The sequence below is a fragment of the Nomascus leucogenys genome, chromosome 11, assembly GCF_006542625.1.
Source record: "Nomascus leucogenys isolate Asia chromosome 11, Asia_NLE_v1, whole genome shotgun sequence".
Classification (NCBI taxonomy): domain Eukaryota; kingdom Metazoa; phylum Chordata; class Mammalia; order Primates; family Hylobatidae; genus Nomascus; species Nomascus leucogenys.
The window spans coordinates 72,803,082-72,821,711 of NC_044391.1; the positions used below are offsets into that span (position 1 = coordinate 72,803,082).

At 35.7% G+C, this 18,630-nt stretch overlaps 2 protein-coding genes across 7 annotated transcripts in view; one reads left to right on the top strand and one right to left on the bottom strand.

Moving 5' to 3' along the window:
- The window catches only part of MED12L (mediator complex subunit 12L), a 334,555-nt gene that overhangs the window by 253,677 nt on the left and 62,248 nt on the right, over positions 1-18,630 (top strand). For all 6 annotated transcript variants that reach the window (XM_030822722.1, XM_030822724.1, XM_030822727.1 and 3 more), the window contains exons 19-27: positions 263-406; positions 1,585-1,748; positions 4,846-4,977; positions 9,345-9,572; positions 10,213-10,354; positions 12,009-12,129; positions 12,505-12,606; positions 13,618-13,731; positions 16,740-16,939. In XM_030822722.1, coding sequence (XP_030678582.1) covers positions 263-406; positions 1,585-1,748; positions 4,846-4,977; positions 9,345-9,572; positions 10,213-10,354; positions 12,009-12,129; positions 12,505-12,606; positions 13,618-13,731; positions 16,740-16,939 — 1,347 coding nt within the window. The remainder of the gene's footprint in view (positions 1-262; positions 407-1,584; positions 1,749-4,845; positions 4,978-9,344; positions 9,573-10,212; positions 10,355-12,008; positions 12,130-12,504; positions 12,607-13,617; positions 13,732-16,739; positions 16,940-18,630) is intronic.
- P2RY12 (purinergic receptor P2Y12) overlaps positions 1-18,630 on the bottom strand; it is a 47,207-nt gene that overhangs the window by 18,060 nt on the left and 10,517 nt on the right. The window lies entirely within an intron of this gene.

An 18,630-nucleotide genomic window follows, 5' to 3' on the forward strand; every position in this document is an offset into this window, starting at 1 on the left:
TTAATATTTGTAGTTGTTCTACCATTAGAATACTTAAGATTTAGGTCTGAATGACAACTTTCTGTACTTTTTTAAAATTGTAGTTATGAAAAAATCATTTTCTTTGTACATAGTTTTATAGTTTCTATAGAAATATGTTTTGACTTTCATCAAAGTAGAATCATGTATAAATTCAACTGTCTTAAAAAGTAAAAATGATTTATCTTAGTAAAAGATTATTTAGCGTATTGGTCTTACAATATTTTCACTTTTGTTTGCACAGATTTCTAATAATGTGCTAGAACAAATCACAAGCTTTGCGTCGGGAACATCCTATCATCTGCCTTTGGCCCACCACATTCAGCTCATCTTTGATCTCATGGAGCCAGCACTGAACATCAATGGACTAATTGACTTCGCAATACAGGTGTCAAAGAGACCATGTTTCTCTTACTTTTAGGAAAGCAAATCCACCGGGCATTGTGCGATTTAAAGTGAGCCAATTAGCTGGGCACAGTGGCTTGTGCTTGTAATCCCAGCACTTTGGGAGGCCGAGGTAGGAGGATTGCTTGAATCTAGGAGTTTTAGACCAGCCTGGGCAACTTAGTGAGACCCCATCTCCACAAAAACTTTAAAAATTAGCTGGTTGCATGCCTGTAGTCCCAGCTACTTGGGAGACTGAGGCAGGAGACTCACTTAAGCCCAGGAGGTCAAGGATGCAATGAGTCATGATCATACAACTGCACTCAAGCCTGTGAGACAGTGCAAGGCCCTGTCTCAAAAATAAATAAATAAATAAATAAATAAAATTTAAAAAATAGAAATCAAATGAACCAATTGCTGTGCATTAACATTATTTTAGGGACATAGTACATTTTTGAATAAATTAGACATTGTGAATTAACAGTCTTAAACTAATATTTTATTTATAGTTGTGTTCATAGTTTTCAATTAAATAATTATCATTGGTGCCAAAATATATACCATTTAAAAATGTGAGAGTTTTGAGTGTTTCTTCTGTTTTTTTTTTGTTGTTGTTGTTGTTTTTCTTTTGGTCTTTGTTATTTTGCTGAAGGAAAGATGAAAGTTTATTTGCACTTTATAATAGAGCATGTTTTAGGTTAAGAGCCAGAACAAACCTTATAATTTGATTTGCCCCACTGTGTTATTTCATATGCACATTTGAGTTCATTATTTACTTCTGTTATTAGCAAACAGAAATAAGACTTGGTTTCCTTTGTTTATTTTATAGGAGATATTAACTTTGTTAATGAAAAGCCAAATAAATTTCATTTTATTAAAAAGACAAAGGGGAGAAAAGTGAGGGGTGGGGTTTTCTAAAATTACACAGTCCAGAACCTTGCACTGCCATAAAGTTTCAGTACCTTATTTCAGCACTGGGTACTTCCTGATTGTATACATCCTGCTGTCTAGACAGAAGAACAACTCTATAAATTGGAAAATGATTAAACATTTTTAAAAAGTTAAATTCAGGGAATGTATTTGTAGGATAATAACTCAGTATATCTATGGTTTATAAAAATAAATGTTTTCTCTATTTGTTTTGGCACCTACATTTTTATTCAGTCTTTTCTCCTGTTACAGTTACTAAATGAACTGAGTGTTGTGGAAGCTGAACTGCTCCTAAAATCCTCCAGCCTGGCAGGAAGTTATACAACAGGACTGTGTGTCTGCATCGTGGCTGTTCTCAGGCGCTATCACAGTTGTCTGATCTTGAATCCTGATCAGACAGCCCAGGTGTTTGAAGGGTTGGTATATAGCATGTCATTGTTGTTTTTCCAATCTCAGAATGTATAACTAGTGATGAAATATTACAGTGGTTTTAAAAGAAAAATAGTACTGATACCTGTTTCAATTAAAACCTGGTTAAAGAACACTCTTGCCAGAAAACATTGATCAAAAAGATCTAAGCATGTAAAGTATGTTCTTTCTAATAATGTGTGATTTCTTCCTCCCTTCCTCCTTGCCTTTCTTCCCTCTCCGTGGTTTCTAAGTACAAAGCTAGTCATTTATAGCACTCTACGGTTAATGTTAGCCAGCATCCTAGCATATTATGAATAGTGAATGCTGTAACTTCTTTATTCATGTTATTTCAGTTTATGTTTGCAGACTCAACATCAGATAAGCTTTGCATACATTATCATCTTAGAAATTTGGTTCTTCAATTGCATTTCTTTGATTAAAGATATCTTTTGATAAGAATTAACCTAGAACAAATGACTTCATTTTCGGTTGTAGGCTGGGCTCACTCTACTAGTGAAGTTGAGCTGCAGAATTAGCTAATACCACCTCCGTTAAAGACTGAGGCTAAGGGCACCAAATTAGTGTAATGAGCTCTCCAAAACCTACATAAGCTGCTTTTTATCCACTCTCCAGGGCTTTTTATTTAAACACAGAAAGACAACCTGTTATTTCTTTCTCTTCAGTTTTTCCTTCTGAGCTCAAAAGAATCATGGGCTTCTTTGGTTTTATAGTACCTTTTATTTTTTTAATCTAGCACATGTAATCAATTTATATGCTATTCTAGAATGATGTCAATTTAACAGTAGCTCTTCTGGGAAAGAGGAAATGCTACCTTTATTTGTATTAATTACGTGTTATGGAATGAAATCTGAAACATCCTAAAAACGTCAGAATGTAAGAACATTTACATATTAGAATTCAGGAAATAGAGAATTATTTAATAACTCAACTGCTGTATAAAGTTGGAATTTAGTATTATTTTATAGCCCAAGAAATTGAGATTCAGGCCTGTTAAGTGTTTGGTGAAGTGATGTACCCTATATCACATAGCTAATAAATCTCACAGATTTTAATAAAAATCTTTCGAACTGGAAGCTTATTCATGCTGTTTAATCTGTGTTATACTTTTAAAATAGTGTATTGAAACCCATTAGTTGGTCATGAAATGAATTTAATGGGTTGTGACAAGTTTTTTTGTTTTTGTTTTTTGTTTTTAATATTGTTATTTTGAAATCGATTTCAGTATCATTTAGTTTGGCCTTGAAAATTTTTATCCTGTTAAATATTCATAAAATCATATTTGACATTAACTTTGTTATATTTTTACCTTATATTAGTAAGGATAAGTATTATTCTTAAAACTATTATTTCACTTCTTTGTACTTATGTGAACGAGTACACTGGATCACGATGTGAAAAGTTTTTCTTATTGCTGGCAAATCAAAGAAGTTGAGGAAATACTGACTACTATACGACAGATACCTAAACCTAACAGACTCTCAATAAATGTTTATTTACTTTAGTCACAAAATAATTCTTCACTTTATAGATAATATCAGGATTTTGTTTAACTTTTATTTTAGAATAAGAGCATGTAAGTACAGGTTTATTACAAAGGTATATTGCATGGTGCTGAGGTTTTGGGGTATGATAGAAACCATCAGGAAGTGAGCATAGTACTCAGTAGGTAGTTTTGCAGACCTTCCCCCCGCTCTCTGTCTCCCCACTTCAGTAGTCCCCAGTGTCTGTTGTTCTCATTGTTATGTCCACGTGTACCTCATGTTTAGCTCCCACTTACAGTGAGAATATGTTCTTGGCTTTCTGTTTCTGCATTAGTTTCCTTAGGATAATGGCCTGCAGCTGCATCTATATTGCTGCAAAGAGCATGATTTTGTTCTTTTTTATGGCTGCATAGTTTTTGGTTTGCTTGTTTATATAGTTAACAGGTTGAATCCTTACTTTTCTTCTTAATTGTGTGACACGTTTGTTCTAATTGGCAGCTTTTACCTGCTGCCAGGTAGTCTCATCTGTTGATGTCAGTTCACAGGGTTTGGGGTACTACATTGCCATTTCCTCAAGAAGTCTCCTTGGTTCCACCTATGGTACCTGTGATTCCATTGTCCTTCTTGGCCTAGACATCCTATGTTCTGTCCACTTTGCCCTTTCCCCTGAATAGTACAGAGGAGTTTGATCTGGGAGTCTGGAAACCTAAGCTGTTGTCTTGCTTCTGCTAGAACTAGCTCTTTGCCTTTGAGCAAGTCACCCCACCTTTCTGCCTCTCAGAGCCTCCTTTATACAATAAGGATGGTGAATCAGTTTCTAAGGCTTTTTTCATCTTTAATAATCTGTCATCTGTGACTCCATTAGTGTAATATAATGGCTGAGCCCTGTAACACATTACAAGATGGTGATGGAATCAGATGCACAGATAGGTGAATGGACCACGAGTGTTTACATCTGTGGTGTATGGACCTCTGTGTTGTATGAACTATGGACAAAGAGGCCTATAACTACAGGAGTTATACAGAATATCACAAAACAGAAGGGGCTTTATCTTCTTATATAAGATAAACTAAAATAAATTTATTTCTAGTTTGTATACATAGGGGAATGTATACATGCATAAGGGGAATGTGACTCCAAACCATGAACTGCTTGTGCACTTGAAAATGGGTTTCCCAGATTGACTGCTTTGAAGAATTGCTCCTTTACAAAGGAGAAAACTTGGGAATCTTTGCACACTGACTGAGTTTGTGAATCTGAGGAGGCAGGGGCTTTCTACAACAGTTTTCCTTTTGTTTCTCAGTCACAGCAACTTAATTGGTGGATTCTTCTATACGTACCTTCTTTATGAAGGAATTTCTTTCATTGCTTTGTTTCTTGTCATCAGTGACATTTCTTAAGTTTTTTAAAAATCTATTTCAGTGTCATAATAGAAAAATTATATTGTACTGAGTTATTTACTATTCTATTTATTAGTTTCAACAATCTGATATCTTTTTTCTTACCCAAGTAATACATATTTTCACTCCAGAAGAGTCAAATGATAACCCATATGGTAGCAAATCTGTGTCTCATTTCTTGGTGTATTTTTCTCCTCAGGTTGTGTGGTGTGGTCAAGCATGTCGTAAACCCCTCAGAATGCTCTTCCCCTGAAAGATGCATCTTAGCCTACCTCTATGATCTCTATGTGTCATGTAGCCACCTCAGAAGTAAATTTGGAGACCTCTTCAGGTGAGTAGAAGAGACTCGAAAGGACAGAAATAGGATCATGCCTGTGTTTGTTAGTGACCCTGACAATATTGTCATCCTTTTGAATAATGAAAGCTAATTGCAATTGTATCTATTAGGCAGTAATTTTGATATACTCATGATTTGTTTAAACTGAATATTAAACAGGGACAATACATGATAGTCTATTATGCAATATAAATGTGTGATCATAGGGGTTTTTTTTTCCAATATTGAAATGATGTTAGGTCTGATTTTATTTCTTCAATAAATAAAGTATTTCTTAAGATTTTACATTCTCTGTATGTTGTACAGACAGTGCATTTTAAGTAAGTCCTCCTGAAGTAATGATTATTTGATATATCTTTCTGTTTTAAGTTTAAAATTCAATTTGGATTATAAATCTAATAGATCAATGAGGCAGCTCTTTGTATTTTGCTTTATTTGTATCCCTCTTGATTTTGATATCTACCTTTTCTGAGCTGACTTTTTGCATTACTTGGATTAGCTTTAATATCCTTTGGACATTACAGTGTTTCATTTTTTATTTCCTAGTGACTCATAGAAGGTTCTATATCCCCATTCACTTTTCTAGAACTTTTTCAGACTGTTTACTTTTCCTCTTTTTTCACAAAAACAATTTTGCTGTTTAGCAGATAACTTTTTCATGTGTTAATGAGTTTTTTTAAAATGACCAGTACCCTCACTGAATAGCATTAAATCAATGTGCATTAAAAGTAGGAAACCTGGTTTCTATTACAGATTGTATTAGATTCAGGTTCAGCTTGATAAATGCTATCTAATGTTTCTTGGTATGAAAAAAATAGAACTGAATTAATCATAAAAAGGTACTGTAAATTCTGCAGTTAACCTACTTGCTATCTTAGACTTAAAATTCATGACCCGATAATGATAGTAGTATTTGATTCCTGTCAATACATCTTATTGCTGAAGGAATATTTTATTGTTTAATGAGTCCAGAAAATTGTATTTTTATAAATATTTTTATTTTCTTAATACTCTTATCCTGAATTCATACTGAATTATTTCTTGCTGTAGCTATAACCTTTTATTACAAATTACTGTAAGTGTGAGAGACAATATTCTGTGCTTTGCTCTTGGAATCACCCCACTCAGAACATTCTTTCAGAGCTATTTGCATGCTGACTTCTTCACTCCGTTTGTCTTTCTGCTTCCATGGCCATTCCTACTTCAAATAGCATCCCCAACTTCCTGTCATTCGTTGCATCTTAGCCCTTGCTACCCCCACAGGCAGCACTAGGGCTGGAAAGTAAATGCTTATTTAATGTTATTTTGAGGACAATTATTAACTATAGATGGGTAGCAGGAGAGTGGTAGAAGGTAATAGCTAACAAAACAAATTTGGAATCCAGAAGGAGGTAGGGAAAGGATGTTCAACTACCGTTTTTTTTCCTTTGTCATACCTCATATCCGGTTTGTTTGTAAATTCTGTGATCTCTGCCTTCCAAGCATCTCTAGAACCTGCCCATTCTTCACCCTCTCTTTACCACTGTGGATACCTCTTGCTTGGACCATTGCGGAACTCTTCTAACTGGTTTCCTTGCTTGCACCCTTAACTTTAAAACACATTTTCAACATATCCACTAAAGTGATCCTTTTAATATATGAATGATTCACAGGCTTTCAGTGATTTTTCACCCACTCAGAATAAAATTCACCATCCCTACCTAGCCTTCAGGATCTGCAGGGTCCCATCTTCTCTTTCATCCCTTTCCGTCTGTTTATTGTGGCCACACAGACCTCTTTACTGATCAAACACTCTAAGAACAACCCACAGTAGGGCTTTTGCACTTTATCTTACGTTGCTTGTGATACTTGTCCTCAGTTACCTGTGTGCCCCACTCCCACACTTCACTCACGACTGCCTCCCTGAGCACACCATTTTAAATAGCACCCCCATGTCATCATTCTGAGCCTCAGCACTTGCTACCCCTGCTATAGATTCTATATTTATTTATGGTCTGGCTCCTCCTTAGAATGTATGCTTAATGACAGCAGAAGCTTTTTCTATTTTTTTCGCTGCTATATCCCAGTGTCTTGAAAAGTATGTTGCTCTTAGTAGGCACTGAAAAAAAAAATCTGTTGAATGATAGTTATATCTAAGACAATTCATATTTTTAATGGTATTAATAAAGTGAAAATATGAATTGGGTTAGGTTTCAAAATAATCCTTTGTGAAATATTTGAGTGGGTCTTAGGAAATATCTTTCCACAGAAATTGTGTCACAATTTGAAAATACTTACATTCTTCTCTTACTTTACATAGAGCTTTCCATTTCAGCTTACATTTTTCAAAGAGCTTTCTCTTACATGATTTAGTTCTTACAGCAGCCCTTTTTTTAATAGTGAACTTCCTCAGACAGCCCCAATAGCCTATTTGACCCTTAATACTCCTGCAGTGTGGTGCAGATAGGTTAAATGAGGTAATTCAAGTAACATGCGCTGGGCGTGGGGTGTGCGGAAATTTACGGTACCAGCACACAGTGAATAGAGAAATTACTTAGGGGTCAGCAGAGTGGCACATCATAGTGATTGGCACTGTCTAAAGTTTCCTCTATTTAAAAAAATGAAAGAGAAATACAACTTTCTTGGGATATCTTGAAGTCAGAGACCTATTTGTAGTTTGAGATTAAGAAAAACAGGCAAACAAAAGCTAGATACACAGAGAGATTTCTATCAGTGTACTGATAAAACAACTTTAATAATTTTATCTGAACCACCATTCATAAAGTTGTGTGAGAGGAGTATTTTTTTCTGAAACACCATTGACACAGTTGTGTGAGAGGAGTATTTGGGGGAGATACAACACTGGTCACCTCTACCACTGATTGAGCTACTGCTGTGTGCCAAGCACTGTGCTGGGTTATTTCCATCAAGAGCTTTAATTCTCACATCAACCTCAAGAAATTGAAAATGTCATGACTCTGAATTGCAAACTTGTATCCTTCAATGACAGCCAACACATTTTTTAAAATATAAGTTGTCTACACAGAAAGAGAATGTAGAAGATTGAAATTGCTGCCATTTAGTAGATGACTTTAGTCCTCTTTGTTAGAGTAGTGCTTCCCAAGTATTATTTGGCACTTGATTTATGTGGGAGATCTTGTTACACATACAGACTCTATACACCTACAGTGGAGGCCCGGGATTCTATATTTTTAACAAACACCCCAAAGGTGATTCTCAAGGAGTAGAGCTGAAGCTACATTTTGGTAAACATTGAACCGAACAATCTCTGTTTTCTTAAAGCTGTTGACAGTGGCAATAGTTTAGAATAGAGAGTCTTTATGACTTTTCATCTTCGAGGGACTCATTGCTGGCTGCCGTTGATGCAAGTATATAACAATATGGGTTTAAAAAAAAAGCCATAGGTCACCACAAACCACAAATACTTTTGCTGCCAAAAACTTAATCTATAAAACAGACTTTCTGATGCATAAAAGAGCTTTTGAGTAGAGAGGGTGAATGTTGTTTATGGATTTGCTACCTACAGAAGGTAAGCACAAATGGCTAAGTTTATATAGAATCTGAGATTTTATATCAAATCCTTCTGCCAGTCTCATTCACAGAGCAGGTTTGGAGGAGATAGATTCTAATTCCTTTTATACTTCTAATAGTCTATATCTGATTCAGACGTAACTCACTGAAACATGAACTGTTTTTATATGATAGACCAGGGTCTTTAAAAATCTCTTAATGCCTCTGAGAAATACAACATGATAAGTTTTTATGAATGATATAATAGTTATTTCACTTTCATAGAATTTATGTATTATCCATATCCCCTTACTAGAATGTAAGTTCATTGAAGACAAGGAATGTGCCTTTCTTTTTCACAGCTGTGCCATAGTCTCCAGAATAGTCTTGGCACACGAACTTCTACTGCGTACACTATACCAGAGAAATAGTTTTGTAAGATATGTAATTAAGAGTACTCTTATGTGTAATTGAATCCTTTTTTAGTTTTAAGTAATAACACTTTTCAACAACTGTTAAGACACAGTTGTTGGAAGCCAAAGTAATTTCTTTGATTTTTAAAGCATGTAAAATGTAGACCATATTTAGGAAATAATTAAGATTTATAACCAAATACTTCATTTCTGTTTTGTTCTTCCACCTATTTAGAAATTATTTATTGAGGAATTTCTACATTCCAAAGTACTTTGATTAGCGCCAATTAGTAAGAAGTTCAAATTAAGAACTCATAATGTGAATCTTCTCTAGGAATGCATTACAGTTCCTGCCATTTAATATGTCCTTAAGTGAAATAGTTTTCTAGTTATTCTAGTTTCATTTTTCTGTTTTAACTTTTTTTCTTATAACCTCAGTAGTGCCTGTTCAAAAGTAAAGCAAACCATATATAATAATGTGATGCCTGCAAATTCGAACTTGCGATGGGATCCAGACTTCATGATGGATTTTATTGAGAATCCCTCAGCCCGCAGCATCAACTACTCAATGCTGGGCAAGATCCTCAGTGACAATGCGGCCAATCGCTACAGCTTTGTCTGCAATACACTCATGAATGTATGTATGGGCCATCAGGATGCTGGCAGGTGAGATGGGTTACCCTGGAATTCATGATTAACCAAAGAGTTGTTGCCTTGGTGCTTCTTTGAAATTGATGTCGTTAGTAAGTGTCTGGACTCACATTTGGCTATCATTTGCTTTTTCTAAATCTTCTTTTATTCCTTAATTTACCTCTGCACTATCTTTTAATTTCCTTAACCTGAGAGACCGTGCTTTCTTATTTATTACTCTGGCATGAGATGTTTTCAATATGGCCAACAATTACATGATTTATTTTCAAAAACATATAATAAAGATATAAATAAAAATGCCTGTGTTTTGAAAAAAACCATATTTGGGTCCACCTAAATTACATAGTGTCTATAAATTTTTTGATGCCCTTAAAAATGTAAATCGTAGCTCAGATTTATTCACGAAACTAAAAATATTCTAATTCGTATATGTACTGATTATTGTTTGTTGCTTAACAGCATTGTCAAAAATATTTGAAGCCATTTTTATCTTCTCAAGATTCTACTAAGTTATTTGACAAATGAGTATTTTATCTGTGAATCTAAGAAAATGACTTGTTTGATGTTAGTGAAATATATGTTAATTAAGTATATCACAGGTGAGTATTTCTCTTTTGTACAAGGTTACTTTCTGTGCTTTCTTTTTCTTTTCTAGGATTAACGACATAGCCAATTTCTCCTCTGAGCTTACGGCTTGCTGCACTGTTCTTAGTTCAGAATGGCTGGGGGTTCTGAAGGCTCTTTGTTGTTCTTCAAATCACGTGTGGGGGTTTAATGATGTACTTTGCACTGTAGATGTAAGTTTTCTTTTTCATTTAAAAATTGAACTGTGCAATTAAATATTTAGTTGGTGGGTAATCTTTTTGCTTTTGGCTTTTATTTAATTGATTCAACTGAAATGTTATAAAATATTTTTTCTTTCTCTGTCCAAAAGCAATAAACCACAATGACATTGCCAGGGATTAAATACATGAAAAAAATAGAAATAAATAAAATGCATAGTTTACTCTGTAGCAGAGGGGCCAAGAATTTCTTTGTTTCCTGGAATTTCCATTTAGTTGAGATTTCTTCCATATGGATAGTCTCTTCAGAGCTGTTTTTTCTTTTTACCAACTGCCCTGGATTCCTCATAGCATGGGACATAATCTAACTAAAGCAGTTCACATTCCGAAGAGAGCCGCTGTGATATTTTTAAGTGCAAGGCCTAGTATACAAATGAAGGCTTTGTTGGGTTACATAAGAATGTCCAGGTCTAGATTCCGAGGATGTCCAGTGTTTTTTGGCAATTAATGCCTGGAAGATGATGAAAAGATACCCCTCTTATATATCACTGACTTCCTTGGATATCATGTTGCATCCATGATGTGTATATTTCTTTAAAAATCTGTCTTGATTCTTTACTTCTCCTGTTGCCACTTATTGGAGTAGTCTTTGTCGTACATTAGTATCTCTTATGCATAGTTCTTTATACATTTTTACACCTGCCTCTCAGTTGAAGGTTTACTTCTGAATTCTGCTAATCAGGACTGGTTGGATAATCCTATCTCTGTATCTTCATTATATGAAGACTTAAGAATTTATGTATATAAAATTCATAGATGTGGCCTGCTTTTCTGGACAGAAGAGACTTAAATTTTTATCTTTAATGTAGTTTCTTAGTCTCTTAGTTGTTTTTTTAAATTACACTTTACCTTCTGCTTCAATTCCTCATCTAAAAAATTGGAATTAATAACAGCGTGAACCTTATGGTGGTGTGCCAATAAATAAGGTGATTTTTGCAAGTTAACCATAGTCCTTGGCATATGGTACGAATCAGTATGAAGATTGCCACTGTAGTTGTTTTTCTTATTTTCTGCCAAGGTCACGTGAGATCTGGAAAGGTAAAGATTTCACTGTGACTGAATTAATTTCCCCCTCTGTCTCTTTTTCTTCTTTTTAAATTTAAGAGTCAATTGGAAACTTCCAGAGTTGTTTTTAAAACGAGTTTAATCATTAAAGAATCCTTAGTAGTTATCACTGAAAGGAACTCCAAAACCTTAGTGAGGCTTTTTTTTCAACTAGGTGGAGCCTCCTGGTTTTTCCCTGCCTTCTAATTATCTGACTCTTAAATGGTATATCTTGTTGTACTCTGTCAAAATGTTTTAATGATGTTACATCTTGTAGTGGTTTCCTGATTTTGCATTTTTGTTGTTTTGTTTTTCATTTGCATGTATGCAAGTCAAAGCTCAATATTTTCTTACAGCATTGGAATGTGGGTAAACCTCATTCGTTGTTTTATAAAATAGAAATAGGCCTAGAGGATAATCATCATGGTATGTTACCATTTCCCTCTGCTGGTTCATGTTGGGATTTGAGATCTTATTGGTATTGCCTACATTCTCTTAGTTATTAATCTTAGATACTCCTTACAAGGTTGTTAGGTATTAAAACCTGTCAATGTTTTTCTTGAAGGTGAGTGACCTTTCATTCCATGATTCATTAGCTACTTTCATTGCTATTCTGATAGCACGACAGTGTTTTTCCCTGGAGGACGTCGTGCAGCATGTCGCACTTCCCTCTCTTCTAGCAGCAGGTAAGGCAGCATCCATGAACATCAGTTGCTCTTTGATTGTTGTCTTGATGGAGTGGTTTCTAACATTACAAGACAGGGAAAGGAGTATTTGAGGGTATGTATATTGGGAAGTGGTGTAGTATCAAGGTAGACATGGTAGAATTGTAATAGTTACTTTATACAAATTAACATGGATCACCATGGAAAAGGTGGGAAACTGCTATGTTACAGTCTGTTTTAAGGAAGCACTAAGATTTCTCAGAAAAATAGCCAGGGCCTTATTTTCTTAAGGAGAATTTATTTAAATTATTCCAGGAAATTGAGCTTAATAGGAAACCTGAAGGATTTGTTCCCAAGTGTGTTAGAAAACTTGCTTTTCCAATCCCCCTTTCCTAGCTTGTGGAGATGCGGACGCCGAGCCTGGGGCGAGAATGACATGCCGACTCCTGCTTCATCTCTTCCGAGCTCCCCAGGCCTGCTTCTTACCTCAGGCAACGGGTGAGCTGACTGCTGAAAAATCTGATTACCTTTTCATTGGTAGCTAAAGTTTCTAACATGACCAAATAGGCTGTCCCTTTCTGTAATTGCCTTCTTAATTTTTTGGGCATGCCCTGGGGGTGATGAAGGGTGAGATGATACTATTCATTGAGAGGGCTGTCAGCACCTTTTATCCGTGTAATATCAGGATATACTGAGAAATACGAATCAAGAGTTAATAAGCAATAAAAATACCTCTGCTCTTAGGCCAAGCCATGCTGGTGGGCAGCATGGTCCTCTCACGTACTCTGTGTGTTGGTTCTGAACCACATCACAGCAGCTTAGGGCAATGGTGACTTATTTTATTTCATTTTATTTTTTTCAAGACAGTCTTAGTCTGTCACCCAGGCTGGAGTACAGTGGCGTGATCTCAGCTCACTGCAACCTCTGCCTCCCGGGCTTAGGCAATTCTCTTGCCTCAGCCTCTCAAGTAGCTGGGACTATAGGCATGTGCCACCATGCCTGGCTAATTTTTGTATTTTTAGTAGAGATGGGGGTTTCACTGTGTTGGCCAGGCTGCTCTTGAATTCCTGACCTTGTGATCCACCTGCCTTGGCCTCCCAAAGTGCTGGGATTACAGGCGTGAGCCACCACACTCGGCCCTCATTTATTCTTGTACTAAGTAAAAGGAATAAAGTAAGAATTTTAGGGGCGTTGGTGAAGTCTGTTCCTAAAGATTATTTCCATATAGATAGGTGTGTGTCTGTGTAAGAATCAACACAGATATGTGAAGGTCATACTAATCTTGTTGATGTAGCTCTCTGAGGAGGAACGACATTGTTTTAATAAATGAAAAGGATAAGTGAGGAGTACTGGCCGTGTTTCTTAGTGAATCCATGAAGCATCAATTGAAGCAAGCTAATGGCAATTAAGCACCCACAGTCTAACAATGAAAGACTGACTGCCTGTAAAAAATTACAAAACATTACTAATGATGGTGATGAGACTATTAAAGATTTGTTGTTTTTGTAGGCAAACCTTTCCCTGGAATAAGATCATCTTGTGATAGACACCTCTTAGCCGCTGCTCACAACAGCATTGAAGTGGGAGCCGTGTTTGCTGTCTTAAAAGCAATTATGATGCTTGGTAAGATTATTCTGACCCTAAGCTTCTTGGTTAATCACCAGAAATGAAGGCAAAATAATTTATTTTCAGGTTTAAATCTAGTAATATTATTGGAAACATGATATTGTTTGATCGCTTATTCTCCTGGAAAAATTAGTGGTTTCTCCTAGACCAAATACATCAGACTCTGAAGATTCCGTCCCTTATCTAGCGTCTCTGGGGGAACTTACATGTAATATTTTTTATGGTATTTTAGTTGCATAATGTCTCATTCTGATGTAAAATAGGTCTCAGACCCACAGGATTGTTTTGCCTTCTTTGGTGGCAGAAATCACACTTTGTGAGAGACAGGGATGCTTGATAATCTAACTAAACGTTTACATTTTATCCAGATGATGTTTCAAGAGCAGAACACCAGAAAATCTGAGTCTTAATCTTAGTATTTCTGCTCCTATCATGACCCTGAATGAGTATATTTCCTTCTAAGTTCGTTTTTTGATGACCCAGGCAATAGTTGCAATGATGTTGATATTATTGATAAATCAATATTAAGTTTCACAATAATTTTTTTTCATTTAATTCATAATGTCCAAGATGTTCTTTACATCCTTATTTGTAAGAATTTTCCTGGAATAATAGCACTGCCTTTTCTCTTCATTTACAGGGCAATACATTAAAACATTATTCTGTAAATCATAAAAGCTTTGAATGATTAGGAAGTCTTCAAGTCAGAGTGCCTAATTCCAACTTTGGGTACCTTCTTTTGGTCTTGACTCTTATGTTCAGAAGTAGCTCCCCTTCATTAGAACAGAAATTACTGAGTGGGTAGGAATTGCTTTAGATGAGTCCTAAATAACATGTTTTGGGCTATAATCTTGCCCTGCTTGGGAAATGTTATTGGGTGATGATGAGGAAGGAAAACAGAATTTTCATAAAACAAGCTATTAAAACTTCACCTTAAGAAAGGATACACACACACGGGCCTGTGTATTTTGTAGTAAAAAGGGAAAGTAGAGCCACGTCAAGGACCACAGCCTCCTCTGAGTGTAGGCGCTTATAGATTTATACGGCCAACATTAAGTGCTCATTTCAGTGAGTAAAATTTCCCTACTGTGATCATATTTGAAGGGAAAGTCAGTTGGTCGGTTCTACTTAATAAATGTAGGGACCATGGAGATAGGGACTGGCTTTTTTACCTGTGGTATTTCTAGTGCTCATCAGAGAAACTAGCAAAGAATCAGTTTTCAATAAAATTATGTTGGAAGTGTGAATCTATAAGTGACAAATATGTTAATGGCAGAAACCAAGATGAGTACCTTCTAGACACTGGCCCCATGATTTGTAGGATTAGTCTAATCTCAAGTGAAATTTGCCCACCTCTTCATCCACATAATTTGGAGGATTCCCTGGGTCTAATAAGTCAGGATCAGGTCAGTTTAACGTCAGCAGAGCTTTGAGCCAGGTGGGCACTGAACGCTCAATGTTTTCTATTGTCGATGCAATTGCAGAAGGCCTGGCACAGACTCTCATACCTTCTCTGTTATCCTAACATCTAAACTAAATGAGGATCTCCTAATATGGGGCTAGCAGATACTGTTTTTTCTCTTTCTTTTCCTTTCTTCTCTTTTCTTTATTTGCAGAAGCTCTAATTTATCCACCCTACCATGCTCTAACCAACTCTCAATTCCTATCCACCAGGATATATTTTGAGTTAGGGAGATGGGACTGTTATATCAAATTTGGTTTTTAATTTCTACAATATAACTCAAGGTATAGAGGTAGTTGTTTACATCACCTAATGGTAGTGAAAGCATACTACATTTTGGTACTTGTAGAATTTAGTCTTTTCTTTCAGCTCCTGAAGTGATCTATTAAATGAAATCCTGTGGGTAAAGTGAAGTTGGTATTCTTTGTGTTTGTATTTTAATGAGAAACATGATTATATATTGATAAATTGAAATACATTATTTATTCCTCTCTTCTGCTTAAGATTTTGTTAGGAAATACTCATTAAGCCATTTTTTTCAGCAAAGTCAAAACTTTTTCGTGGTTGACTTGTGGGTTTTAAAAGGCTTTTTCCATTAACTTGGGCATTGTTTTGCCCACTTGCTGCAAGCAGTGAAGGCCTACTGTAAAAGCATTTATTGGTTCCAGGAAATTTTCTTGTCAAGGCCTATGATCCTGTGAGTAAACAGGCAAAAGTTTGAAGGCTGTGTTGTCATTTAGCAATCCTTATTTTGAATTTTTATTACTCACTCACTTTTAAAATATGATAGTTATTTGTCTCTCATGGCTAGAGATTTCTTATTTCTAGCTATTCAGACATTCTGTTTAGTTTCTTTCCCAGAACTTTGTTATGAAGAAAACACTTTCCTTAGCTTCATTTCACTAAGTATACTAAATATTTATCAGGTAAGGTTTTCTAATTTGTATGTTACAGAGAGGAAGGTAAAAAAAACAGGGGTTATTCAATGAATGCCCTACTTTTCAGGGCTTCCTTAGTATGCATTGCCCTTTTCCATTCCCAGGGAAATAAATCTCTCTTGTCAAGAAGTTGATAGTAAGGTGGGCTAAGGCAAAACTTTTCTCTTGACCTATGGATAGAAAATAAGTCATTGTAAGAGAAGAAATGGAAAAGGGACATCTAGAAGGGTGAGTAACCCATTTTTTCCTTGTCTATAAGTCAAATGAATTTGAATACATTCGTGCTTGAAATATTGGTGAAACCAATGTTCTGTGATTATTTAGTGTGATTCATAATGGCCTCTCCAAGTTTGGTGAAACTATAATTATACAAACAAAATAAGGACCGAGTCTTGAACTTGCTTTTTCTCCATTTCTGATAGAAACTTCTCTGGGTTCATGCATTTATTCTCCTGATCCATTCTCTCTATTCCTGAACAACTGGCTATTCAATAATAATATTATTCACATATTTTAAATCCCTGAAAGCTATCCTTATTTGCTCCTCAATTATTTGGCAATATTTTGAACTTCTGTGATTTTGCTTTTGTGATTCTATTACTTAGGAGATGCCAAAATTGGCAATAGCAGTGTCAGCTCTTTAAAGAATGATGACTTCACCATGAGAGGTTTGCGATGTGATGGGAATGCTGATGATATCTGGACTGCCTCACAAAATCCAAAATCCTGTGGGAAAAGCATTTCCATAGAAACTGCCAATTTAAGAGAATACGCTAGATACGTACTGAGGACTATCTGTCAACAGGTATTCTAATTTAATTTGCCTTTTACTTTGAATACGTAACTCTTCTTTTGGAGAGAGCTACTTACACTTATAGGAAACTTGTGCATAGGTGGGCCTTTTTTTTCTTTCTCACTTTATTTTGAAATAATTTTAAGTTTGCTGAAAAGTTGCAAGAATTATTTTTAAAAAACTCGTGTCCATCCTTTACACAGATTTACTAATTTTTGCATTTTGCTACATGTGCTTTGTAATTTGTATGTGGAGATGTGGGTGCATATACCTATTTTTTCTAAATCATTCATTTAAGAGTAGATTGTATATTTTATTCTTTTGAATATTGCATTATTTCATAACATAACCAAAATATGGCTATTAAACATCAGAAAATTTAGCTTTTGGTACAGCAATTTTTTCTCATCTATAGGCCACAGTTCGATTTTGTTAATTGTCCCAGTATTGTTGGATTTGTCTGAGGTTTCCTGTAGATTAGCTTCAGATTATGCATCCCTGACCAGGATACTACAGAAGTAATCTTGAGTTCTTTCAGGTAATCATGTCTGAAGGCATGTGATGTCCATTTGCACCTCAAGGGTGATGTTAATTTTGATTAAGATGTTTCCATTGTATAGTTTCAAGATTTCCCCACTGTGTAGTTACTAATTTTCCCTTTGCAGTAAGCAATCTTTGAGGAGATACTTTGAGACAGTGCAAATTTTCTTTTCCTCATCTAACTCCCCCACCCCTCATAAGCATTCGTTTTCATTCTTGCCCAATCTAGTCTTTACTATGATGGTTGCAAAATGGTGGGTTTTTTTTTCCCCAACTCCTCCTCTCCCTTCATAATATCAGTTTGTGTCCTATTTTAAGGAAGAGCCTGCCCTCCTCTCTCCTGTCTATTTCTTATCCATATGGGTTGTAATATACTGTACTTAGTTATTTTCATGTTCAGACTGGCCCAGATTTGTCCAGCAGGAATCTGTTCATCCTGTTTCTCACATCATTTGACATTTTAAAAACAGATGGTATTTTCATAGTTTCTGGCCCATGTTGTACTTTCTCTGCCCCGGGCTTGGAATCAACTATTCCTCTAAGGAGCCCTTGGTTCTATTTAGCAGAGAATGTTACTTAGAAACCAAGATCTGGGTATTATGTATGCTCATGGTTATGGAGTATCATTAATTCTACGACCTGTCTGCAGACAAAGCTAGGAAGAAAAATATATCCATACACATAAATATATGTAAATATATATATTTATGAGGTCCTACTGATACCTTCAATTCCAATCCAACCACACAAAGTTGTTCTGTATTTTCCCCTAATTCATATTAGTATCACCTTCTTCCCTAGTAAGAATGCTGATTCCCAAAAACATCAGTTTACTTGTTTGTTAAATTCTATAATACATCTGAAATAGTTTTAAAATGTTACACATGGCCGGGCATGTTAAATGTGCTATCCAGTGCTTTGTCAAAAAGTGATTAATTGAAATACAGTATCAAAAATGTACACTAGGCCAGGGCGCAGCGGCTCAAGCCTGTAATCCCAGCACTTTGGGAGGCTGAGGCAGGCGGATCACTTGAGGCCAGGAGTTTGAGACCAGCCTGGCCAACATGGTGAAACCCCATCTCTACTAAAAATACAAAAATTAGCCAGGTGTGGTGGCACATGCCTGTTATCCCAGCTACTTGGGAGGCTGAGGCATGAGAATC